Raw genomic sequence first — 20,172 nt, 5'->3', positions numbered from 1 at the left:
ACAGCTTCAGCTTTAAAGCATCCACACTGCATTTTCGCAGGAAATGCAAATTTTTCTAGTTAAAATTGCAATGCTTCTTTTTTAAACCCATGCAAGTACACAGAACATAATGAACAGCAGTCTCATTAAAGCCTGTACTTGGGGTGGGGGGGTGGGGGGGTGCTGCTTTTGCTGAATAGAGGTGTTAAATGAGCTTATGGCACACACCAGCTGGAGGCATTACTAGCATAGTGAGTAAAAGAAGCCAGGATCAAGCGTGTAAAGCAGATCCATAAAATAAGCAACACTTGTCTTCCTGATGGGATGTAACTCTCATGTGTCAAATTTAGAGATGCAGTTTTAAATAAAAAACATTTGTCTCTGAATGCAGTGTGTTTGTGAAATTTGTTTCTGTCAGATTTTGCAGGAACATCTTGTCGTGTTCACGTTCACAAATACAACGCTTGTGTTTTTGAAAAACACTGTGGAAAATGGTTGGATTCAGGCCTGCAGATGTGCCACCTTCGGCAGCTGTAAAGTTTGTGGGAGCAGGAACTGCAGCCTGCATCGCTGACCTGCTCACCTTTCCCTTAGACACAGCCAAAGTGCGACTGCAGGTATTAAAGTATTCTTGTGTAACAAACACAAAGCCAATTCTTGTAACCTTAGTAGCCTGAACTTTCATTGCACAGATCCAAGGAGAGACCAGAGGCTCTGCTGCTACAGGGAGCGGCTCTACGGTGAAGTATCGAGGGGTGTTCGGCACCATCGCCACCATGGTGCGTACTGAGGGTCCTCTGAGTCTTTACAGTGGGCTGGTGGCAGGACTCCAGAGGCAGATGAGCTTTGCGTCTGTCCGAATTGGTCTCTACGACTCTGTTAAACAGTTCTACACTAAAGGCTCTGACCGTGAGCATCTGTGATTGGATTCTGACAGTTGTTTATTTGGTTGAGGGGAAATTTTGACCAGTCTCAACTGACATCTCTCTCTTCCCTGGTTTAGATGTGGGCATTGGGAGTTGGCTGCTGGCTGGATCTACCACAGGTGCCTTGGCGGTTGCCATTGCTCAGCCCACAGACGTGGTGAAAGTTCGCTTCCAGGCACAGGCGAGATGTCTTGGCCGTGCCAGGCGCTACTGTAGCACAGTGGATGCTTACAAGACGATTGCCAAGGAGGAAGGCATTTGTGGTCTGTGGAAAGGTAGCTCAAGCTTCCAAAATGCGTGTTTTTAAAAGGCTGCTGCTTCGTTTCTTATGATGTATCTTTGTTTTCAATGTCACACAGGCACAGCTCCAAACATTGCACGTAACGCTATTGTTAACTGCACAGAACTGGTGACCTATGACTTCATCAAGTATATGCTCCTTAGGTCCACACAGCTGACAGGTAAAACACAGTGGCTTCACAGCAACATCAGGCATGTGTATGATATAGCACTCAGCCCTGGGTTCTGTGCACTCCACAGATAATCTGCCCTGCCATTTTGCATCAGCCTTTGGTGCGGGGTTGTGCACAACAGTGATCGCCTCCCCTGTTGATGTGGTCAAGACAAGATACATGAACTCTGCTCTTGGCCAGTACAGCAGCGTTCTCAACTGTGCTGTTGCCATGATGACCAATGAAGGCCCGTGTGCTTTTTACAAAGGGTAACCCAGTGATTCCACATTCATTTGACAACTCTTAATGTGAATGAAACGAAACCAAAAATGTTTTTGCCTCCATTTCCATTTTCTTAAGGTTTATCCCGTCTTTCTTACGCCTGGGGTCCTGGAACGTGGTCATGTTTGTGACGTACGAGCAGCTGAAACGAGCAATGATGGCAGCGAATCACAGCTGCAAAGCTTATCTGTAATCTCTACTGTCTCTCGATGGGCTCGTGTTCGACCACACTCACATTGTCTTTCATTTTTGTTATCTTCCAGCGTGTTTACAGAAATATTCTGACAGAGTGCAAAGTGCAAATAAAAACAGAAAGACACGATTTGCAAATGTATCAGTATTGCTCTCTTCTGACAGACATGTAGCCACATGAACAGTCCAATCAATCATTCTGATTACACATGTATTTGGAATGTGATTAATCTTTAAAAGACAGAGCTTGCTTGATCAGATACTTCCTCTCAGCAGAAAGCGTCTCGGGGAACTTAAGGTCAAAAGTAATTATGAGGTTTCCTCTCTGGGAAGGATTCTTGGACAGCGGCATTCCTTCTCCGGACAAGACTTTTTGGTATCTAGGGCTGATATGACATGACAAACAAATCAGAGAGCGGAAACTTAATGCAGATAATGCACAAAATAAAAACACAATAATCATTAAGTGTTATAGCAGATGGTTATGCTGGACATTTCTTCCTGTTATAAGGGAGTTTTTCATTCCCACTGTCGCCAAGTGTTTGCTCATAGGTGATCATATAATTGTTGGAGTTTTCTCTGCTTTTTTTCTTTTGGGGGGGGTTGTATTTCCTTACAATACGAAGCACTTTGACGCGACTGTTGTTGCACTCTGGCACTACATAAATGTAAAAACAACCAGACTGGGAAAAACTGTTTTTCAAGACAGTGACTGAAAGCACTTACTGGACAATGTCATTGATAAGAACAGAGAGCAGCCTGCCATCTAGTGTCTGCACGTCCACAGAGAAGCCAGTTAAAGCCTGCGAACAAGGGAATCAGCTTACAGCTTTAAAGAAACCTTTTTGCATGGCCAATAATCAATCCATGACATGACTCACCATCTCCAGAGTAATCTTTGCTTTGTAGATGAGGTCATTGTTATGTCTCACAAACAGAGGATGAGTCTTCTGTCGCACAATAAACACAATATCTGCGGGAATGCTGTTTGGTCCCTGAAGGTAAAACAGCAAAACAAAATAAAAAGATTACCATGCAGCAGTCTTTACAGACAGTTCTTTATACATTCCCTCCCTGGGTAAAGGAAAGAATATACACAAACAAGGCAGTGGTACAGTCAGTACACATCATCATAATAAAAAAACAGAGTAATAAGAAGAATAGCTTTGAGCGCATAATTTCTTTTGGCTAAAATTGCCCAGAGTACAATAAGCAAAATGCCTTTTGCTTATTGTAATCGGGTGTTAAAACCGAACATGCTTACTTTTGGTAGTAAGCGTGTTCCATTTCAGTGAACCTATAAAAGATCTGCAGGAACAACGTACTTGTGTGCAGTCTATGCAAAGTGCCAATTTTAGGAGAACCTTCACAAGTAGTTAGTCATCAGTTATTCTTGCAATAGCAGAAAAAGGAGTACAATAAATTATAATTTGTTAAAAATTCCCCTCTCCTTTGTCGCATTCAGCCTTTTTAATGCTTACCTCTACTATCTTTTCACTAATTGCTGCACTGCAGTAATGTATATACCACAATAACAATGGCAACCTGCTAAATTTTCCTTTAAAGCTAACTGCACACTGAAGCCTAGGATTGATTACAGCAAAAAATACATTTCTGGGTTATAGCAGCCATATAGCTCAGAAACGGCATCAGAGCCACGAACCCAACTCAGGCTGTAGGAAATATTTATGTATAAAAGGATAAAAATAATACACTATACCAACTCATGAGCTCACTTTCAAACCCCCCATTTTAAAATGATGTGTAGGCTGGTTAATTACCTGATCTCCCTCTTTGGGGAAAGTAATTCTTGTGCCTTCGTTCCATCCAGGCTTGACATCTATACTCAGAATCTTGTCTTTGATACTGGATGTGCATCCATCGTCATTCATGACCTGTAAAATAAATAAAGCATTGCACAATATATGAGGCAAAATCAGTGCTGTAGTATGTCTTTGTGATGGCGTTTTTTTTTAATTTTTTAATGCTGTTGTTTAGTTAGCTCTAAACCCCATGAGGAGCTTGCAGTCTTATAGATGAGTGAATCCAACAAAAGCCACGGGAGGGAGAAAATATAAACATGTCTTACTCTGCGAGATATCTTGATCTTTTTTGTGCATCCATGGAAGAGATCGTCCAGGCACAAATGAAGGTCTCTCTCTATTGGGGTATCTTGCGTTTTCGCCACTTGTGGCTGCAGGCCACCGAACTGAAGCGGCACATCATTTGTGTAGAAGTCTAGTAAAAAAAAAGAAAAAAAAGAAGGTGGATTAAAGGATTAAAATCGAAAACGCACATTCACTGTCGGGCTTTGATTATGTTTTTTTCTCACCTGCAAATGGGTTGTCACCCCCGAAAAACTGTTTGAATGTCTGGTCAGGATTCCCATGGTAGACGTATTTTGAGGACCAAGTTCCATTGCTGGCAAACTCAAGTGGAATACCACCTCTCAGGCCCTCCTCTCCAAACTTGTCGTAAGTTGCCTTTTTTCGAGCTTTCACACAGAAAATTGGCTTTGATTCACACACATATGGTACATTCTGCATACAATAAATACAGCCTTTCCTCAGACCAAAATACACTTCACTGTATATAAGCCTGTATTACTATTTTCATATTAACTGGTATTTAAAAAAAGCTTTCTATTTCTGATCCTTATAACAGTTTCCTGCTAAATGTTTTTTTTTTAAACAAAAAGCTTTAAATACAAATCTGCAGTTATTTCCACTTCTCTTTTTACGAAAATGTTAGTATTGCTTATAATATAACCAATTTTAAACTGAGTTGTAGCTGTGCGTTCATCTATTGCATTGTTTGAAACCGTGAGTGGGTGGGTAGATACAATACATTACGATACTTTGCGTGGTGATATTGTATCGATAGAGAGTCACCAAATATCGATATTTTATAAAGAAATACAAATACTCAGGGAGTACTATGAACAGTAGGACTCATCTTGAGATGATTTTATGTATCTCATTGTCTTTTATCCTGTCTTCCTTCTCTCACCCCAACTGGTCGCAGCAGATGGCCCCGCCCCTCCCTGAGCCTGGTTCTGCCGGAGGTTTCTTCCTTTTAAAAGGGAGTTTTTCCTTCCCACTGTCGCCAAAATGCTTGCTCATAGGGGGTCATGTTATTGTTGGGTTTTTCTCTGTATGTATTATTGTAGGTCTACCTTACAATATAAAGCGCCTTGAGGCGACTGTTGTTGTGATTTGGCGCTGTATAAATTGAATTGAATTGAATTGAATGTAAAATCAGCTCCACTGACAAACCACCCAGGACTGGACACACTTAGCTTGACAAAGCTACATGCTAATTAAGAGCGAGCTTATGGCTCATAAGTAAAAACAGGACAGCAACCTCCTTGCAGCTACAAAATATTTTTTTAAGAATCAGTGACTGCCTGCTCATAGAATTGAATTTTTTTCAGATTCTGCAGCTGACGAAACAGTTGCCCAGAACGTGAGGGTCTCGAACACAAATGGTCAATTTTGATTGGAAGGCAGTTGCAGAGGTCACCTGAGAGGAGGCAACTTTTCAGCAAACAATCTCAGTCTGACTTAGACTGACTGCAATCACTCTCTGAGAGAATGTCAAATAACTGACTCAACTGGCTCCCAGGTGGCTATATTCTGGTTTTATTTACATAGAACAGGAAGGTTGCTGGTTGCAACCGAATGCAAAATCACTTATCGCGGGAATGTTGTACACCTTCCTTTGATAATTCAATTGATTTGTGCTGCTTAAAAAAAGAATAATAATAGATCATCACAGTATATCAGTTAAACTTCAGAGATATCAGTCTGTTCAGTTGGGAAACATGAACCCGTCTGAATCCGTTTCGCTTACTTTGGTTCAAATGAAAGTAACGCTGGAGAGGCATCAACGAGACAACCCCACCCAAAAACCTGACTGTTTTTGCTGTTTGTCAGTGAGACATACATGCAGCCCATGCAGGTTGCACAGGTAGTCGAGCTCAGTTCTCTTCACACAGGAGAGACACACACAAGCAGTGAGGACATGTGACACACATGAAAGGGTCTTGAGACACTGGTGAATGTTAGGCTGTCTGCCTGATCCTCCATGACAGATTTGGAGGGTTCCACAGACCTCCACGTGCTGTTAGGTAGGTGATAAGAGTTTGCCAAGAAACAGACACATCTGTTGCCTTCTTGAGGTAATTTTCGAGAGCACTGGAAATGTTCCTCCTGTCCCTTTTTATACAAAGGAACAGACATGGGTACTGATGCTGTGGTGATGCCCCTAACTGCCCAGCTCTTAGCTCCACACTCTTGACACTGCTGACAGATACACCTTCTTACATCGGCTCTTCCTGATTTGCAGTCCTGGAGCAGCTGTGCACTGACTGTCTTTGCAACGTGAATAGGCTGCAGGTACCATGTCATTCCACCAGAATTGAAAAGTAAAGTCACAAAAAGCAAAGCTAGAATGAACTGAATCACGAGGGATAAGGAACGACCACTTTCATTTGCACCAAAGCAGCTGAAATGGATTCAGTACGATTAACTGACTTTTCCTTAGACTGTGATCATCGAGTGTCCCCTTATTGTTTTTATCCGTGCGGTTTCCAAAATAAAACACACTTCAGTCTCGATATTCTTCCACTTACGGTCGCTTAAAACATCATAGGCTTCACCCAACTGGGTAAATTTCTGGGAGCTTCCAGGCTCTCTGTTTCTTTTCGGATGAAACTTCAGTGCGAGGCGTCGATATCTAAGAAAGAGAAAGAAATAACTGAGGAATAACAGAACAAGCCTCATTATTAAGCATGTGAGTTTCATATGTATTAAATGACTTACGCCTTTTTGATGTCTGCATCTGTTGCGTTTCTATTTATTTCCAAAGTCTCGTAGTAATCATTACTCATTGTGAAACTAAGTATTTAAAACCACATTTAAACATCAAAGAAATATCCAGCTAAAACACAGAGTGCGGGTGCGTGAATTGGTTTCCACGGAAACGGCTGCTGGGAGACTCTCGCGAGAATTGCAAACACTCGCGGACATTAATTTAAAATAAACTATTGAATGAAAGAACAAGAAACAGACTGCAGTCCAGAGAAGACTGCTCGTCTTCAAATAAATAAGAAGAAATTTAGAAGCAATAAACGTTGACGGGAGTTGCTACTTCGCAGTGAAGTAATTATTACTGACCTCTTTCGAAAGCTTTTATAGTGTGTCATTATTTAATGTCTCCGCGTAGTAGTTATTGTCTGCTTTGTAATATAGCCTAGAATCATATGCAGATGACCACGATATTAATGAATAGCTGTGCAACAATCTGATAATCACTCAATGCTAGATCCCAACTAGGTCAGGTAGATAGGGTCACTTGACATTTTGCATAGCGGATTGCTGGCATGTGTATACTCATTGTTTGTTAAATAAAGTTTAAAAAAAAAAGAAAAAAAAAAGATTGCTGGCATGTCTCGTGTTTGGGGGCCACCACTGCATTATTTCTTCTGTGGACTTGCAGAACAAACAGTAGGTGATGAGTCAGGCCAGTTACTGTAGCTTCAGCATACCGTGATCTTGTCTATTTGTAAATTTTTGAAGCACCTTGGTTATTTTGTACCTCGACAGTCATTTTGAGATTTTATGTAAATTAACTGTAATATTATTGGACATCAAACCTGTATGTATAAAATCAAAAAGTTAAATGTGATTTGAACACTGAATGTCTCTGACTATAATCACTTTTTCAGTACACAGCTAAACATCTACACTTCTGTAACTTTCATTATCTTGTAGTAATTGCTGCCAGAAATTATACAGAAACAGATCAACATCTCAGCAATTAAAAAATAAAAATATTGAACTGATTTATCCAAAACACATGTCAGAAACACAGATCAATACCAGCAGCGTTGACAAGTTTACTTTTATTCTTTCATTTGAATCCATTCCAGAAACGTTAAGGACTACAACGCTATACAAACTGAACTCTCGCCTGTAGTTTTACACAAAAATTGCACAATATTTTCAGTATGATCAAAGTGCCACTTCGAGGCAGCACGTGAAACAGCAGTTGCTCGCTGCTGAGTGTCAAAGGTGGTCCAGTTTGGATGCATATTTTATTAGCGACTCATACCCAAAGTGAAGATATTAACAGCCATACAAAAGAAACAGGAATCTGATAGAAATAAATATTACAAGTCATTGTGGATTAAATACATATGTAGAATCATCACTAACAAGAAATCAATGCCAAAAAATAAAAACAAGTGTTGATAAAACGGCATACCAAACCTAATTAGATAAATCCAAAGCCAAGGAAGCCCTCTACAATTCAACTCCAAAAGGCATATATCTCCACATCTAATGTCTATTGTCGGATTTTTGAGAAAATCTACAAACACTATCTAAGAAAGTTTTAGTCTATGTCAGCTAGTCTTTAGGGAAAAAAATCTATCCAAATAAAAAGTAATAGAAAATGGAAGCAAAGGTAAAAATAATCCATCTCAATAGACGTGTGGGCAGAGGAGGAAGGACGGTAATGTGTTTGATGCAGTCATGTTATGCATTTGTGCTGGTTTCCATGGTGTGTAGGTGTGAGACTGCGTGACTGTGCAGGTCGTGTTGGGAGAACTGTGCCTCAAGTTTAAAATAAGCTCCTAGCTCACACTTCATGGGTGTGTAGTACACATGTCTACACCCAGCACTCCAAATAATGATTTACTTTGAAACAATCCTACAACCTTTTCCTCATTTTATCCCAAAATGTTAAAAACAAAATAGTTTGAAGAAAACGCCTAAATTAACTTCGGCCAATCAAATACAAAAGCGCTTATTGTGTTAACTGACAAATGCACACAACACATTCACATTGTGCTTATTAAGCTTAAAGCAATATTTACTTATTTTTTCTTTTTTTTAAGGTTCTCACTCTTAGACAAATACATTGATTTGATGACTTTGACACACATCGTCTTTCAGTTTGGTTCAAAATCATCTTTACCCACAAACTATTCTCATTTTTCTTGTACTACCATCTCTGCTGAAATGACAGAAGGCTTAGTTCAAGCATAAATATGCAATGTTTCAATATGTTTCAATGCATGTGTGTTACAGTGCAAATATTCAATTTAAGTACAACTGAAGTGACTTTCAGAGCAGCCCGATGGGCTACCAGACTTCCATGATGGCGAGGATAACGGATGTAGTGTTCTCTTTCAGGCTGGGGGACAGTGGAGGGTGTAGTGAAGGATATGGGCGCAGAAAAACTGAATGTATTAGATAGAAACATTAGCAGGAACAGCCTCCTTCACTGGTAGGTTGCTCTGGTGGTTTCTCCAGCTTAATGTCAATCACTGAAAGGTTTAGGAGTTAAGAAACAACATTGAAAAGGAACTCTGAAATGCATTGGCATTGATTAAACAAATAAATTAATTAATAGCTCTAGATTTCTGCTCAAGGAAAGACAGTCACATTTTTTTGGCACAATGGTCCAAAATGTCCCATTGGTGTTCAATTAGCCTGAGATGACCGTGATTGTAAATGCCAGAACGTTTTACATTATTTTCATGATCATTAAAGTAGTCAGTGACCACATGTGCTGTACAGGTAGAGGCCATTTTCACACTCCAGCAGTGGTATTGCCCAATTCACATGTATTAGTTTATGACACATTCACAATAAATTACAAAGGGACTCTCCTATAATGGAGCACTTGTTGATGGTGGGAAGGAAGAAATGGCTTAACAGAAAGAGATCTTTGGCAAAACCAGGCACCAAAAGGGTTGAGGTTTTTAAGTTTTAAAATAAAGTTCTTAGTTTCAAAAATGAACTTGTTAATTTTTAAAGACCCTCCCCCAACTAAATATTTTTCTATTTGCTAAGTCATTAAGCAAGACAATTTAAAACTAATACTGTTAACATATACTGCATTCTCTCTCTGCATGAGACAGAATGCAAAGCTGGTCTTCCACCAGAAAAGCTTCTAGTTGTTGGGCTGCTGGGGAGTTAAGAGTGCTATCCACCCACTGTACTGTGTATATGGCGTGCCAAAGTTGGAAAGTCTTTCAGCTCTACATGAACTTCTGTGGGTGTTAGCTGAAGTTTTTACCTTTTAATGGCAGGAATAAATTATCATCGTTCAGATATTTTACAAGATCAGATGCTTCAACTCAATGTGACGACTCATACTGGTCTCCATTTAACTGAGGTCAGTATTTCACCACTTATTGCTAGACAGAATATTAAAGTAATCTTAAATATTCTTATGGACACATGATGGCTTATGCTATAGTTACATGGCAAACTTATCAAAGCTGAAGTCAGTAAACATCATAACAACATCTTTATAACTCCGTCTGAGTTCAGACTTAGGCACGTTTCTAGGAGCATGACTGACTAATGTGAATTCACTGTCTGCTCTGATCTGTATCAGGACAAACTTCAAAACCTTTCAAGTCTGTTTCATACCCTCCAAAAATAGACCATCAGTGCAGAGTATCTTTGATATTATACTCATTAAAACAGGCATCCAGCTGAATCTCAATAGGTGTCCTCACTGGTAAAACAAATCTAGAACGACATGTGGGTTAAGCAACAATAGTGAGATGTCACAATTCTGCACTTGATTCTCCCTGTGGCCGTGCTTATCCATATGACAGACATAAGAGGGCAAAGAGACCTCTGACTCTGTTCTGTCATGTCAGATGCAGACACTGACATGTACACAAAAGGATACTGTCCTCTCTACTCTTGTCCTGTGTGGTGTCCATGCCAGGGAGGGCAGCTGCCACACGACGGAAAAGCTGGAGGGAAAGAGAACCGCATGTATTCTTTCAGACAAGGAATATAGTGAGGGCATGATAAAAAAAATACAAAATGAAATTGGCACAGCATGTTGTGTATAATCCTAATATTAACTGATCAAGCATAAGGTCCACTTGAAACTCACACAGAGAAAGACACCCAAGAGAGATTTATCAAATTTGATCTCAGTTTAGCAGCTTGTGTCTCTGACACTGTAAACCAATTTCTGTGCTGCATCAGTGATTTGAAAAGAGGATGGAGCTGAGCTTTAGTGACATCTTCCATTGACAAAGCTTGGAGGATTTTAAGCGATGAATGGATCCATTCATAAAATTCAAGAGAAATGTATGATGATGCTCAGCATCCCCTGCCCCCACCAAAGAGCGTCGTGGAAGCAGACTTATGACATGCAGAGTTCACCTGTGCAGGTTGTTGATTTGCAAACTCTGGTCCCCATCTCTAAGACTTTGTGATAAAAGGTTGGCCAATACAAATCATTACAGGGGGGAGAGAGCTTGAAAAACAACCAGTTCTCTTCACTAGTGACCAGTGGAAACTGATGTTTAAAGCACACCTTTTGCACACATGCGTGTGAAATAGAAGCCAATCAGAAGAGAGGACTATGAGAACACATACACATGTAGGTGCACACGCTCTACCTGTTTGACATTGTAGCCTGTCTTTGCACTTGTTTCAATAAACAGAACATTCATCTCTTTCGCTCTCTGTTCTCCCTCCTCTGTGGTTATCTGTCTGTGATGAGCCACCGCGAACAACACACAAACACCCACCAGGACACGCACATACCCCCACAAACATCAACACAGAGACAGGGGAAAAGAAACACAGACACTGTGATTATGTTGAAGAGCATTAACAAGCCGTGCCCTTCCTGCTGCGGCTGCCACCACTGCCCAGCACCAAAGGTTTCCCAGTAAACTTCCTGGAAAAACAGGAAGAGAAGTGAAACTTCCAACATCTCAACCATAAATGTTATATTCTCTGTGTTTGACTGAAAAACAGGGTTTTGGAGATCCAAGGCATTGCTAGGCCAAGACGAGTAAAAAGTTTGTAAATAAGCTTTTAGAGGAGCTTGCAGGTAACAGGGAAAAGCCATACACGAGACTGACACCCACACACTCTCATCACCTTTAGCAAGAAAGTGATGAATACTTGTTTTATTTAAAGAAATACACACAAACAAGAGCAATTTAGACTAAGAAGCCCTTTTCAGACATGCACTCAATTCTGTTAATCAGATGGCATCTAAACGCAGAGGTTACAAACGCACATCACTTCTCCACCTTTGAGTTGCTCAGCTCACTAAAAGACATGATTGTTGTGGATAATCCCCTAAACTATAATAATGTGAGGGGAGGAAAAAATAAAGTTTTGGCATGAGACATCAGCTTTCAGCTTTTTTCCATGGTCTCACTGCCAGAAATACTGCAGAAGCCACAAAGCCACTCCTTTGATACATATGTTAAACAGGCTTTTTTATTCCACGCTGGACAAAGTCCAGCATCTACACTGGTCCACGAAAAGCACAACCTACAGTGTGGATTTAGTGGTTCACTTAGTGGTCACTTATAAGCTTGGGGCAACCGTGGCTCAGGGGGTTGGGAAGCTAATCTGTAACCAGAAGGTCGCCGGTTCGATCCCCTGCTCTCTGTCCTGGTCGTTGTGTCCTTGGGCAAGACACTTTACCCTACCGCCTACTGGTGTTGGCCAGAGGGGCCGATGGCGCGATATGGCAGCCTCACTTCTGTCAGTCTGCTCCAGGACAGCTGTGGCTACAACTGTAGCTGCCTCCACCAGTGTGTGAATGTGAGAGTGAATGAATAGTGTGCCTAGAAAAAGCGCTATATAAATGCAATCCATTATAATTATTATAAAATTGACCTAAGTGTTTATGGTTGCAATTGCATATATACAGAATGTGGCGTAATAACCCCCCAGAATAATTTGGGACACTATATCCTACTTACTATAGTGTGAAATTTGGCGCATAGCACACAATAAAATCATGATTACTGTAGCTTGTTCTGTCAGAGTGGGGATGTTTGAAAGAAGCGTTGATGAGTATTAATGTAAAAGAAAAGCTCCATGTCCAAATACCAGATCAAAAATTTTATGCAATCCATGTCTGAAAAGGGGCAACTTCAGGAACCTAGCCTGACTTTTATTTTCAGTGGGAGACCTTTGGAGGTGAAACCCAGGAGGCAGCATCTACAGCAGGGCGTAGGAGCACGGCTCACACACACACTCTTACCTGCTTTACGTTGTAGCCCGCTTTCGCACTAGTCTCAATAAACATTACATTTAGTTCTTTGGCTTTCCGCTCACCCTCTTCAATAGATACTTGCCTGTGGTAGATAAAACGGTTAAAAGACTCACAGCAAGAGACAATACAAATTCAAAAAAAAGGCTTAAAAACAAAAAAAACAAACAAAAAAAACCCCAAAACAGGACACTTTCAGGTATAATGCATGAAAGAAAAAAAATCAGTGAGGCCACCAGTAACAATCAATAACTTCACTTCTATGCTCTTCATGGAGTGCCTACTTTAACAAAGGCAGAAGGAGGGAAACACAGATTACCTTTTATCTGCAAGGTCTGTCTTGTTTCCCACCAACATAATGATGACGTCACTTCCTCTTTCTGTTCTCACGTCATCAATCCATTTTGTGGTTTGCTGGAAAGAGTTGACATCTGGAAGACAGATGGAGATAAAAGGCCTCAGGTGAGAAAACACAGTGGTTAGTGACAGCAAGGCAATAAGCAAAGAGAGTTACAAGCTGAAAAATGGGCAACTTTTTTTTTTAAATTAAAAAGAAAAATATGCTTCGGTCATACTAGTGTATTTAAATGGAATCAATGCATTCCTCAGCATCAACGATGTGAATAACCTAGGGCACTCCCAGTGGACAGGTGAGCCACATACTTGTAATGTCGTAAACTACGACTGCAGCTGCAGAGTCTCTGATGTAACTTGGGATGAGGCTACGAAATCGCTCTTGCCCCGCTGTGTCCCACAGCTGCAACCTAATCTGTGGGGGAGGAAGGGAACGGGGATGGAAAAAAAAAAAAAAACAAGAAAAAAAAAAAAAGAACAAGATGAAAATGAAACAAGAAAAACAAATAGACAAATGGGGTAAGTTTATGGGACAAAAAAAATTAATAAAAGGAAATAAAGTTGGACTAATGGGAAAAGATAAAAAGAGAGAAAGGTGAGCACGTAGTTCATGCAGGCAGTGAATAAGCACCAGAGAGAGCTAGCTTCCTGGGCCTTTGGGAGGGAAGAAAGAAGTAATCACCCTTCACTTGTCATCAGCCCTCCTCACTGGATCAAGTAAGGTGTTTAATTTCAAAACGGTGATGAGAAAGTAGATGAAAGGGTAGGAAGGAGAGGAAGAAAACTCGTGTTGAGGGAGGTATGAACAGAGAAAAGAAGGATTGTCCAGGGGGATACAACACTCCTGATCACAGTAGCAACGTACAAATGCTGTCTCTGTGTGTGTTAGAAAGAGCATAATTCAGTGGCTAAAGAAAAGCAACTGGACAAGAAGAAGAAGAACAAAAACGGAGGTACTGGTTGTGCCAAAAATAAACTTACTGTTCTGTCTTCAAGATACATAGTTTTCGACAGGAAATCAATTCCTATTGTGGCCTGAAAAAAAAAAGAATCAACCAAATATTCACAGTCATTTCCAGTGAGTATTGCTGTTGATATTAGGCATCATCAATGATTATTAAAGTTAAAAGTGGAGGTGTTAAGTCTCACTTGGTAGGTGTTGTCGAAGCTGTCGTACATGAACCTGGTGATCAATGAAGTCTTTCCCACTGCACAAACACAAACAAGAAACTCTTAAAGAGTGCAATGACCACACGATCACTTTGATTTTGGAGAAGAATTAGGTACACCTTTTCCCCCGGAAAAAAGAACTGCATTTATAACTGAATCTATTCTACATTTTCCCCCAATTAGAACAAAATTTAAAAACTGAAAATGCTTTTTACACTTTCTGAGCACCCAAAGTCTTCAAACAGATTATTTTATCTGAACAACTGTCTAAAACCTAAACACATCTAATTTACAATAACATAAAGCTAGCCAGCCGCTTTTAACTGGTTCACTAATAATTTCAGCTGTAATCAAAATAATTATTTCGGGGCTAAATAAAAGCTACGCAGATCTCTGAAAGCTTGCAGAAATGAAATGTGTTTAAAGTTATTCAACCCAAAGCAGCTGCTGTGGCCCTTTTCCACAGATGATGACCACTAATAACAGAGTAAAGCAAGCCGCTTCATGTCACACAACTCCCACTGCCCTCTTGTCCACTAAGCGTGTAGTGCACAGCTGTTCAAAGTAATTCAGGAGTCAGAGGGTTGAGCAAGGCACAGAGAGAAAAAGGGCTGTAAGCAAAGTTTGCCATTTATGTCTGAACTCCCCCCACCCGTGTATCCAGGGTGCTGATTTGATCCACAATGGAGGGTTTGTGTCCATATGTAATATAAAACTCTGTAATGTTGTTTAACACACAAAACTACGCTTTACAAACTTTGCAGCTGTAAAATGCTTCAATTTTTTTCTAATCTCATAGAAAAACCATTTATGAACACCTTTAACACATCAGGGACAGTCACGCAGTAGCTCTGAGTACTCGCACAGTGCTGCCAGTTCTCAGACTGTTTTTGCTGAGCTCGAGTTACATTATCAGTTACAATGTCCATCAAGGGATGGTGACAGGGCTACAGACAACACTGCTGTTTACAAGGCTTAAAGGAGCCACAGCTTATCACACACTGTCCGATAAACGCAGTGTGTCTGTCCCATCTTGGTGGGACTTACAGGTCATATTACAGCAAAAACATTTATTACAGTTTTGTCAATAATGTCATCAAGTTTTGGCTTCCTTAATTCTTTCCTAGTTTCATTTATTACAGCAGCTTCTGAACTCACATCTTTTCCAAAGAGATCTGTATTATTTTATATGCAGTCTATGGCACAGTGCGACTGAAAGACAAGTTTTATATTTTGGGAAAAAGGTGTGCAGGGCCTCTTTCTACATTTGCATTTTTTAATGTTCTTGGGTATTTTTTATAATAAATATTTGTCCAATGTAATGGTTCTGACATTTCTTGTAAGTAATTTCGTCAGTTTAGATGTTTATTATGCATTTAGCTTCCTTTTTTTAATGAGTGATTGGGTTTGCTATTCTTCTCACATCACAGCAGGAGAAGCCATGACTTCTTTGTTTCTTTCTTGCTGGAAAAGAAAGAATAAATAGTGCAAAATCTCATCTTGACAATAGCCCCTTTTTTGTCTTCCCTATTGTCCTTTGGTGGCTATCTGAGTTCACGTTTGATCCAAGTTTCTCTTTACCGAGAATTCCAACTTCATACTGTTTTAATAAAGCAACATGAAACAGCTAGTTCAAATATGTTGCAAGTAGACTCCAAAGAAAGAGACAACGCTGGACCAATAACCCAAATTCTACTTTTAACCCTAAAATCTGTGGACACCGCGGACGACACAACGAACAGCCACACAGCTTTACCTAAGACATGAAAAACAGCCAACACGAACCCTCTGTGTGGACACTGAAGGAGTGTAAATTAGTAGGGAGATCGCAGGAATGTTGCATGGCAAGATCGGCCAATTTGGAAGTTGCTCCAGGGTCGAAATTATGAATTTATGATCACTCTAGTATTATGAACATCTTCTAAACACAGCAGGGTCTGCCTGAAGTTCACCTATCCTTCAATAACGAAGAGATACCAAAAGATAATGCTGGTGCTTCATAATTTAACATCCTGTTAAATGACACTTGGTAATTTCCGATGCCTCCGTTAATGATGTGTTATCACAGCCCGTCACACAACTGAAGTAAGAGTCCATTTTTACAGACATGATTCATTTTGAAGGAAATGAATCACCTTTTTAGTCGGGCCAAGGCGAAGAAACTGTTCGTAACAAGTTACTGTGTCGTAATACCATCACTGCCAAGTGTTAACGATACGTGGCTAACGTTAGCTAGCTAGCTGGTTGAGGTTAATCACCCACCAAACTCTGGTGTTAGCTAAATGTCCAACAGAGCAAAAATGTAAATCCTACATCCCACAACACTGAAAATTACCAACAGACTTACCGCTCTGTTCACCAAGAAAGACCAGTTTAAATTTTCTTAAAGGGTTTCCGAAGTCTCCGGCCGAAGACATGACTGAATCAAACCTTGACGTTACTTTTCGGGAGCTTCCTAGCTAGTTAGCTAATGCTAACTAACCAGTTGTTGTCAGTTATCAAATATCCAGAGGCAGCGAAAATGAACAGCCCTACTCGTGGCTGACTTGAGCAAATTTTGTGCTCAAAGTGTATTCCTTCAAAGTCCAAGTCAATATTAAGCACCTCACTAACTACTGCGGCCAAGTTAGCGTTACTCTTCTACTCTGTCAATTACACCCAACCAACGAGCCACCTCGGGCCGCTCTTCTTCAGAGACAACTTTATGGATAGATGTGTCTTCTTGGCATGTTCATGTGCTGCCCTCTGCTGGTGGAGCAAAAAAAAAAAACCACAATGAAAAACCAGACTGCTCCTTTGGCAGAGAAACGCACTGACACATTTGATTCAGTAGATTTTATTTTTATTTTATTTCACAAAGTTGGAAGCATTATGAGAGGAAAAAAACTACCGTGCTAAGGACAGAGAAGAACAGAAGGAAAAGGCACGGTGTGTTTTTTAAAGCCCACTAGAGGGGGCACTTTCATCACAGGTAAGATTTCACTACTAAGCAACTTTAATGGGAATCCCAGTAATGTTTAAAGAATTAGACGGTGACTTTTACCGATGGTTAAATTACATGGAAATATTTTTTTAACATCCATCCATCCATCCATCCATCCATCCATTCGCTTATCCTGTTCAGGGTTGCGGGGGTGGGAGGTGGGAGTGGGGGCTATCCCAGCTGTCTCAGGGCAAGAGGCCGGGTACACCCTGGACAGGTCGCCAGTCTGTCGCAACCTATCCCCACTAACTGCATGTCTTTGAACTGTGGGAGGGGTCGCACTCATGATGAAATCCCCCAGAAGCAGAAGATTAAGAAAGAAAACAGGCACTAATACATGAATATTTCTATTAAAAACAGTCCCCAGTAGTGAGTAAAATTTCTTTCTTTGTTACTCAGAGTTTTTAGGTAAACTTTATTTCATTTTTTTTCCCAATGTAGAATAAACATTGTTTAAAGAAACTGTGTAACACTCCTATATAGCATTCGACAGTGTTAATCAGTCCTGTTGGTGCTGAAAGAATAGCATTCTTTTTGTTCAGCCTATTTTTAAACCTCACTGCAATGTGCACATGTTCAGCCTTATATTCGCTCTATTAATGCCAGGTTTTGCTGGCAACCATGTAGCATCAAGCCAACTGGCATTAAGAGTCCTTCTGAAGGAAATTAAATCACAGTTGAGGGTAGCAGTTTGTAGCTGTGAAAGTGGATGTCTGAATTGTTAGTTCTATTATGTCAGACACTTTTTAAAAACTGGTATCAGGCTGTGATGTTTACAGGACCCTGTGTAGCTTTTATTGGATTAATCATGACCTTCAGCTCATCAGACAGCTGCTGTCCTGAAGGATGAAGCCCAGAGGCAACATACAAGGTGGTTTACTTACTCCACCCAAGGACAGAAAAGATAAGATAAGATAAGATAAGATAAGATAAGATAAGATAAGATAAGATAAGACTTTATTGATCCCACGGCAGGGAAATTTGTGCGTTACCTCAGCTCAGGCACAGATAGCAGAAGAAAAATCAAAAAATCAAAATAAAATACAAACAAATACAAAATAAGTAAAATAATACACTATACACAACGGTAGCATACACAGTATGTGATTATGGATAGAGGGGTGTATGAATGACTGCCTGTCTACCTGTTTAATTCTGTTAGTGTTTTAATAAATTCTATAAATGATCCACTCTCACATACAGCATGTATGAACAGTACACCTCTGCTTTTTTACCTGCAGTCATTTAAATACCAAATCAAGATACTTATAATCTCCCACTGACTGATAACCACTTTTGGTCTCAATATTTTGTCATTCCAGCATCCTTGTTGTTAGGGTAATTTAATTCTTACATAATTCCTATTAAAGATACATGTGCTGTGTAAGGGCATGTATTATTTGTGTGGACATATCCATCCTGATGAGATCAAAGATGAGCTCAAACAGAAAATAAATTAAAATGTCAGAACCCTACAGATGCAAGTGTTTTCTTCAACTATTAATTAACCAGAGGAAACTGACTTCACCCTACTGTTCACTAGCCTGGATTACATTTACATTTTAGGGGTTTTAAGTATAAAAGGCAATGCATTATTAGTGTATGGGTACAGTATGTGAGTTCATGCCTGCTTGAGCCAGCTGTTCTAAGTCACTGAAGAGAAGACACACCTGCGCCCCGCTCTCATTCATGTGCCATGCAGCTCTGAAGTCTCTTTGCAGAGCAGCTGACGGGCTGATGCCAGCCCTTCAGCTGCTCTGGTTGCGACCCACGCCTCATTAAACTTGAGCCATCAACTTGAGCCGGCTGCCTCTCCCCTCCCTCTTTTCTCTCCCCTTAACAGCACTCCTACGCCACATGTCCTTGGTCAGGGAAAGACCCCAAATCTCCCGCCCCTCCCACTGAAGATGCTGAATTAACAAATTCTCCATTGCTCCCGGTCTCCCTCACTCAGTCATTCTCCGTCTCTCACGCATAAGCATACAGAGGGATGCGGCACGTGTGTTTCCACGCGCACAGCAAGACGGATTGCGCTGTAGACCTCTGTAGAGGTTGTGCATTTTGAATGTGCTCACGTCACTGCCTTTTGCTCATTTTTGAAAGATCCATCAGCACCCTGAATTTGAGGAGGTGCTATCAAATTTCCCCCGAAGCTCCTAAAAGTCACCCACCTTATTCTGCAAGAAATGAGCTGTCAGCTTGAAAAGCGTGTAATCCAAAATCAAAGGAGCATGACTAAAAGGAAGCATGGTGCAAAAGAATCGAAGCTGTCACCTCAAGCCATGACTTCATCCTGGTGCGCTGGTCTCATGTCAGGCCACCGCATCATTTACTTCTGCAAAACTCGACTCAGTCTTCTAGATGGGAAAACCTTGCTATGACTCCCATCTTGGGGAAAAAAAGTCTTTATTTTTTTCTTCTTTTTTCTTCTCTTGTTCAGATAAAGAGAGTGTATAGGGGATGTTTGTGCATTAGTGTATGAATCTGACTGTATCCATGTGCGTAATGGATGGAGACCATCAAATTCCCACACCACCTTGATCTAATGTCAATGTCACACCAAAGTACAACACTGTGCTCATCTCTCCCGTGAGGGAGACTGAACGCAAGGGCTCTAATGGAGGAGAGACTGATGAGGAACAGAGAGAAGATGAAAAGGGGAAATCGGAAAAAAGGGGTATGAAGGTTAGGCCAGGGTAAAATAGGTGTGTTGTATTCCCCAATACAGTAAGATAGAGAAAGGGAGGGGATATGTGGGGGATGGGGTGGA

The 20,172-nt window shown here is 40.6% G+C and overlaps 3 protein-coding genes across 5 annotated transcripts; 1 reads left to right on the top strand and 2 right to left on the bottom strand.

The window, feature by feature from the left end:
- The first annotated feature begins 470 nt into the window (after positions 1-470).
- On the top strand, positions 471-1,630 carry LOC102194846 (mitochondrial uncoupling protein 2-like). The gene is made up of 5 exons (XM_005735609.1): positions 471-596; positions 672-888; positions 983-1,180; positions 1,265-1,366; positions 1,446-1,630. Exons 1-5 carry the CDS (start codon positions 471-473, stop codon positions 1,628-1,630), a joined length of 828 nt encoding a protein of 275 aa, XP_005735666.1.
- Positions 1,631-1,961: 331 nt separating this feature from the next.
- On the bottom strand, positions 1,962-6,815 carry dnajb13 (DnaJ heat shock protein family (Hsp40) member B13). Its single transcript, XM_005735608.1, has 8 exons — positions 6,655-6,815; positions 6,465-6,568; positions 4,164-4,325; positions 3,921-4,069; positions 3,613-3,726; positions 2,713-2,826; positions 2,558-2,634; positions 1,962-2,217 (listed from the first exon to the last, which is right to left on the bottom strand). Exons 1-8 carry the CDS (start codon positions 6,720-6,722, stop codon positions 2,058-2,060), a joined length of 948 nt encoding a protein of 315 aa, XP_005735665.1. The 5' UTR covers positions 6,723-6,815; the 3' UTR covers positions 1,962-2,057.
- A 902-nt stretch (positions 6,816-7,717) lies between these two features.
- On the bottom strand, positions 7,718-17,132 carry LOC102193671 (ras-related protein Rab-6A). Of its 3 annotated transcripts, none has more exons than XM_005735605.1 (8): positions 16,767-17,132; positions 14,399-14,457; positions 14,231-14,284; positions 13,559-13,664; positions 13,215-13,326; positions 12,887-12,980; positions 10,547-10,613; positions 7,718-9,164 (listed from the first exon to the last, which is right to left on the bottom strand). In XM_005735605.1, exons 1-8 carry the CDS (start codon positions 16,834-16,836, stop codon positions 9,100-9,102), a joined length of 627 nt encoding a protein of 208 aa, XP_005735662.1. In that variant the 5' UTR covers positions 16,837-17,132; the 3' UTR covers positions 7,718-9,099. The 3 variants fall into 3 exon arrangements, with proteins under 3 accessions (XP_005735662.1, XP_005735661.1, XP_005735663.1); XM_005735604.1 differs by lacking the exon at positions 12,887-12,980 and adding an exon at positions 11,274-11,367; XM_005735606.1 differs by lacking the exon at positions 7,718-9,164 and adding an exon at positions 11,274-11,367 and having other exon boundaries at positions 10,552-10,613.
- Positions 17,133-20,172: the final 3,040 nt, after the last annotated feature.

This window comes from Pundamilia nyererei, unplaced genomic scaffold (genome assembly GCF_000239375.1).
Source record: "Pundamilia nyererei isolate P.nyererei 1_Seehausen unplaced genomic scaffold, PunNye1.0 scaffold00064, whole genome shotgun sequence".
Lineage (NCBI taxonomy): Eukaryota > Metazoa > Chordata > Actinopteri > Cichliformes > Cichlidae > Pundamilia > Pundamilia nyererei.
This window is presented reverse-complemented; position numbering and strand designations above follow the sequence as displayed.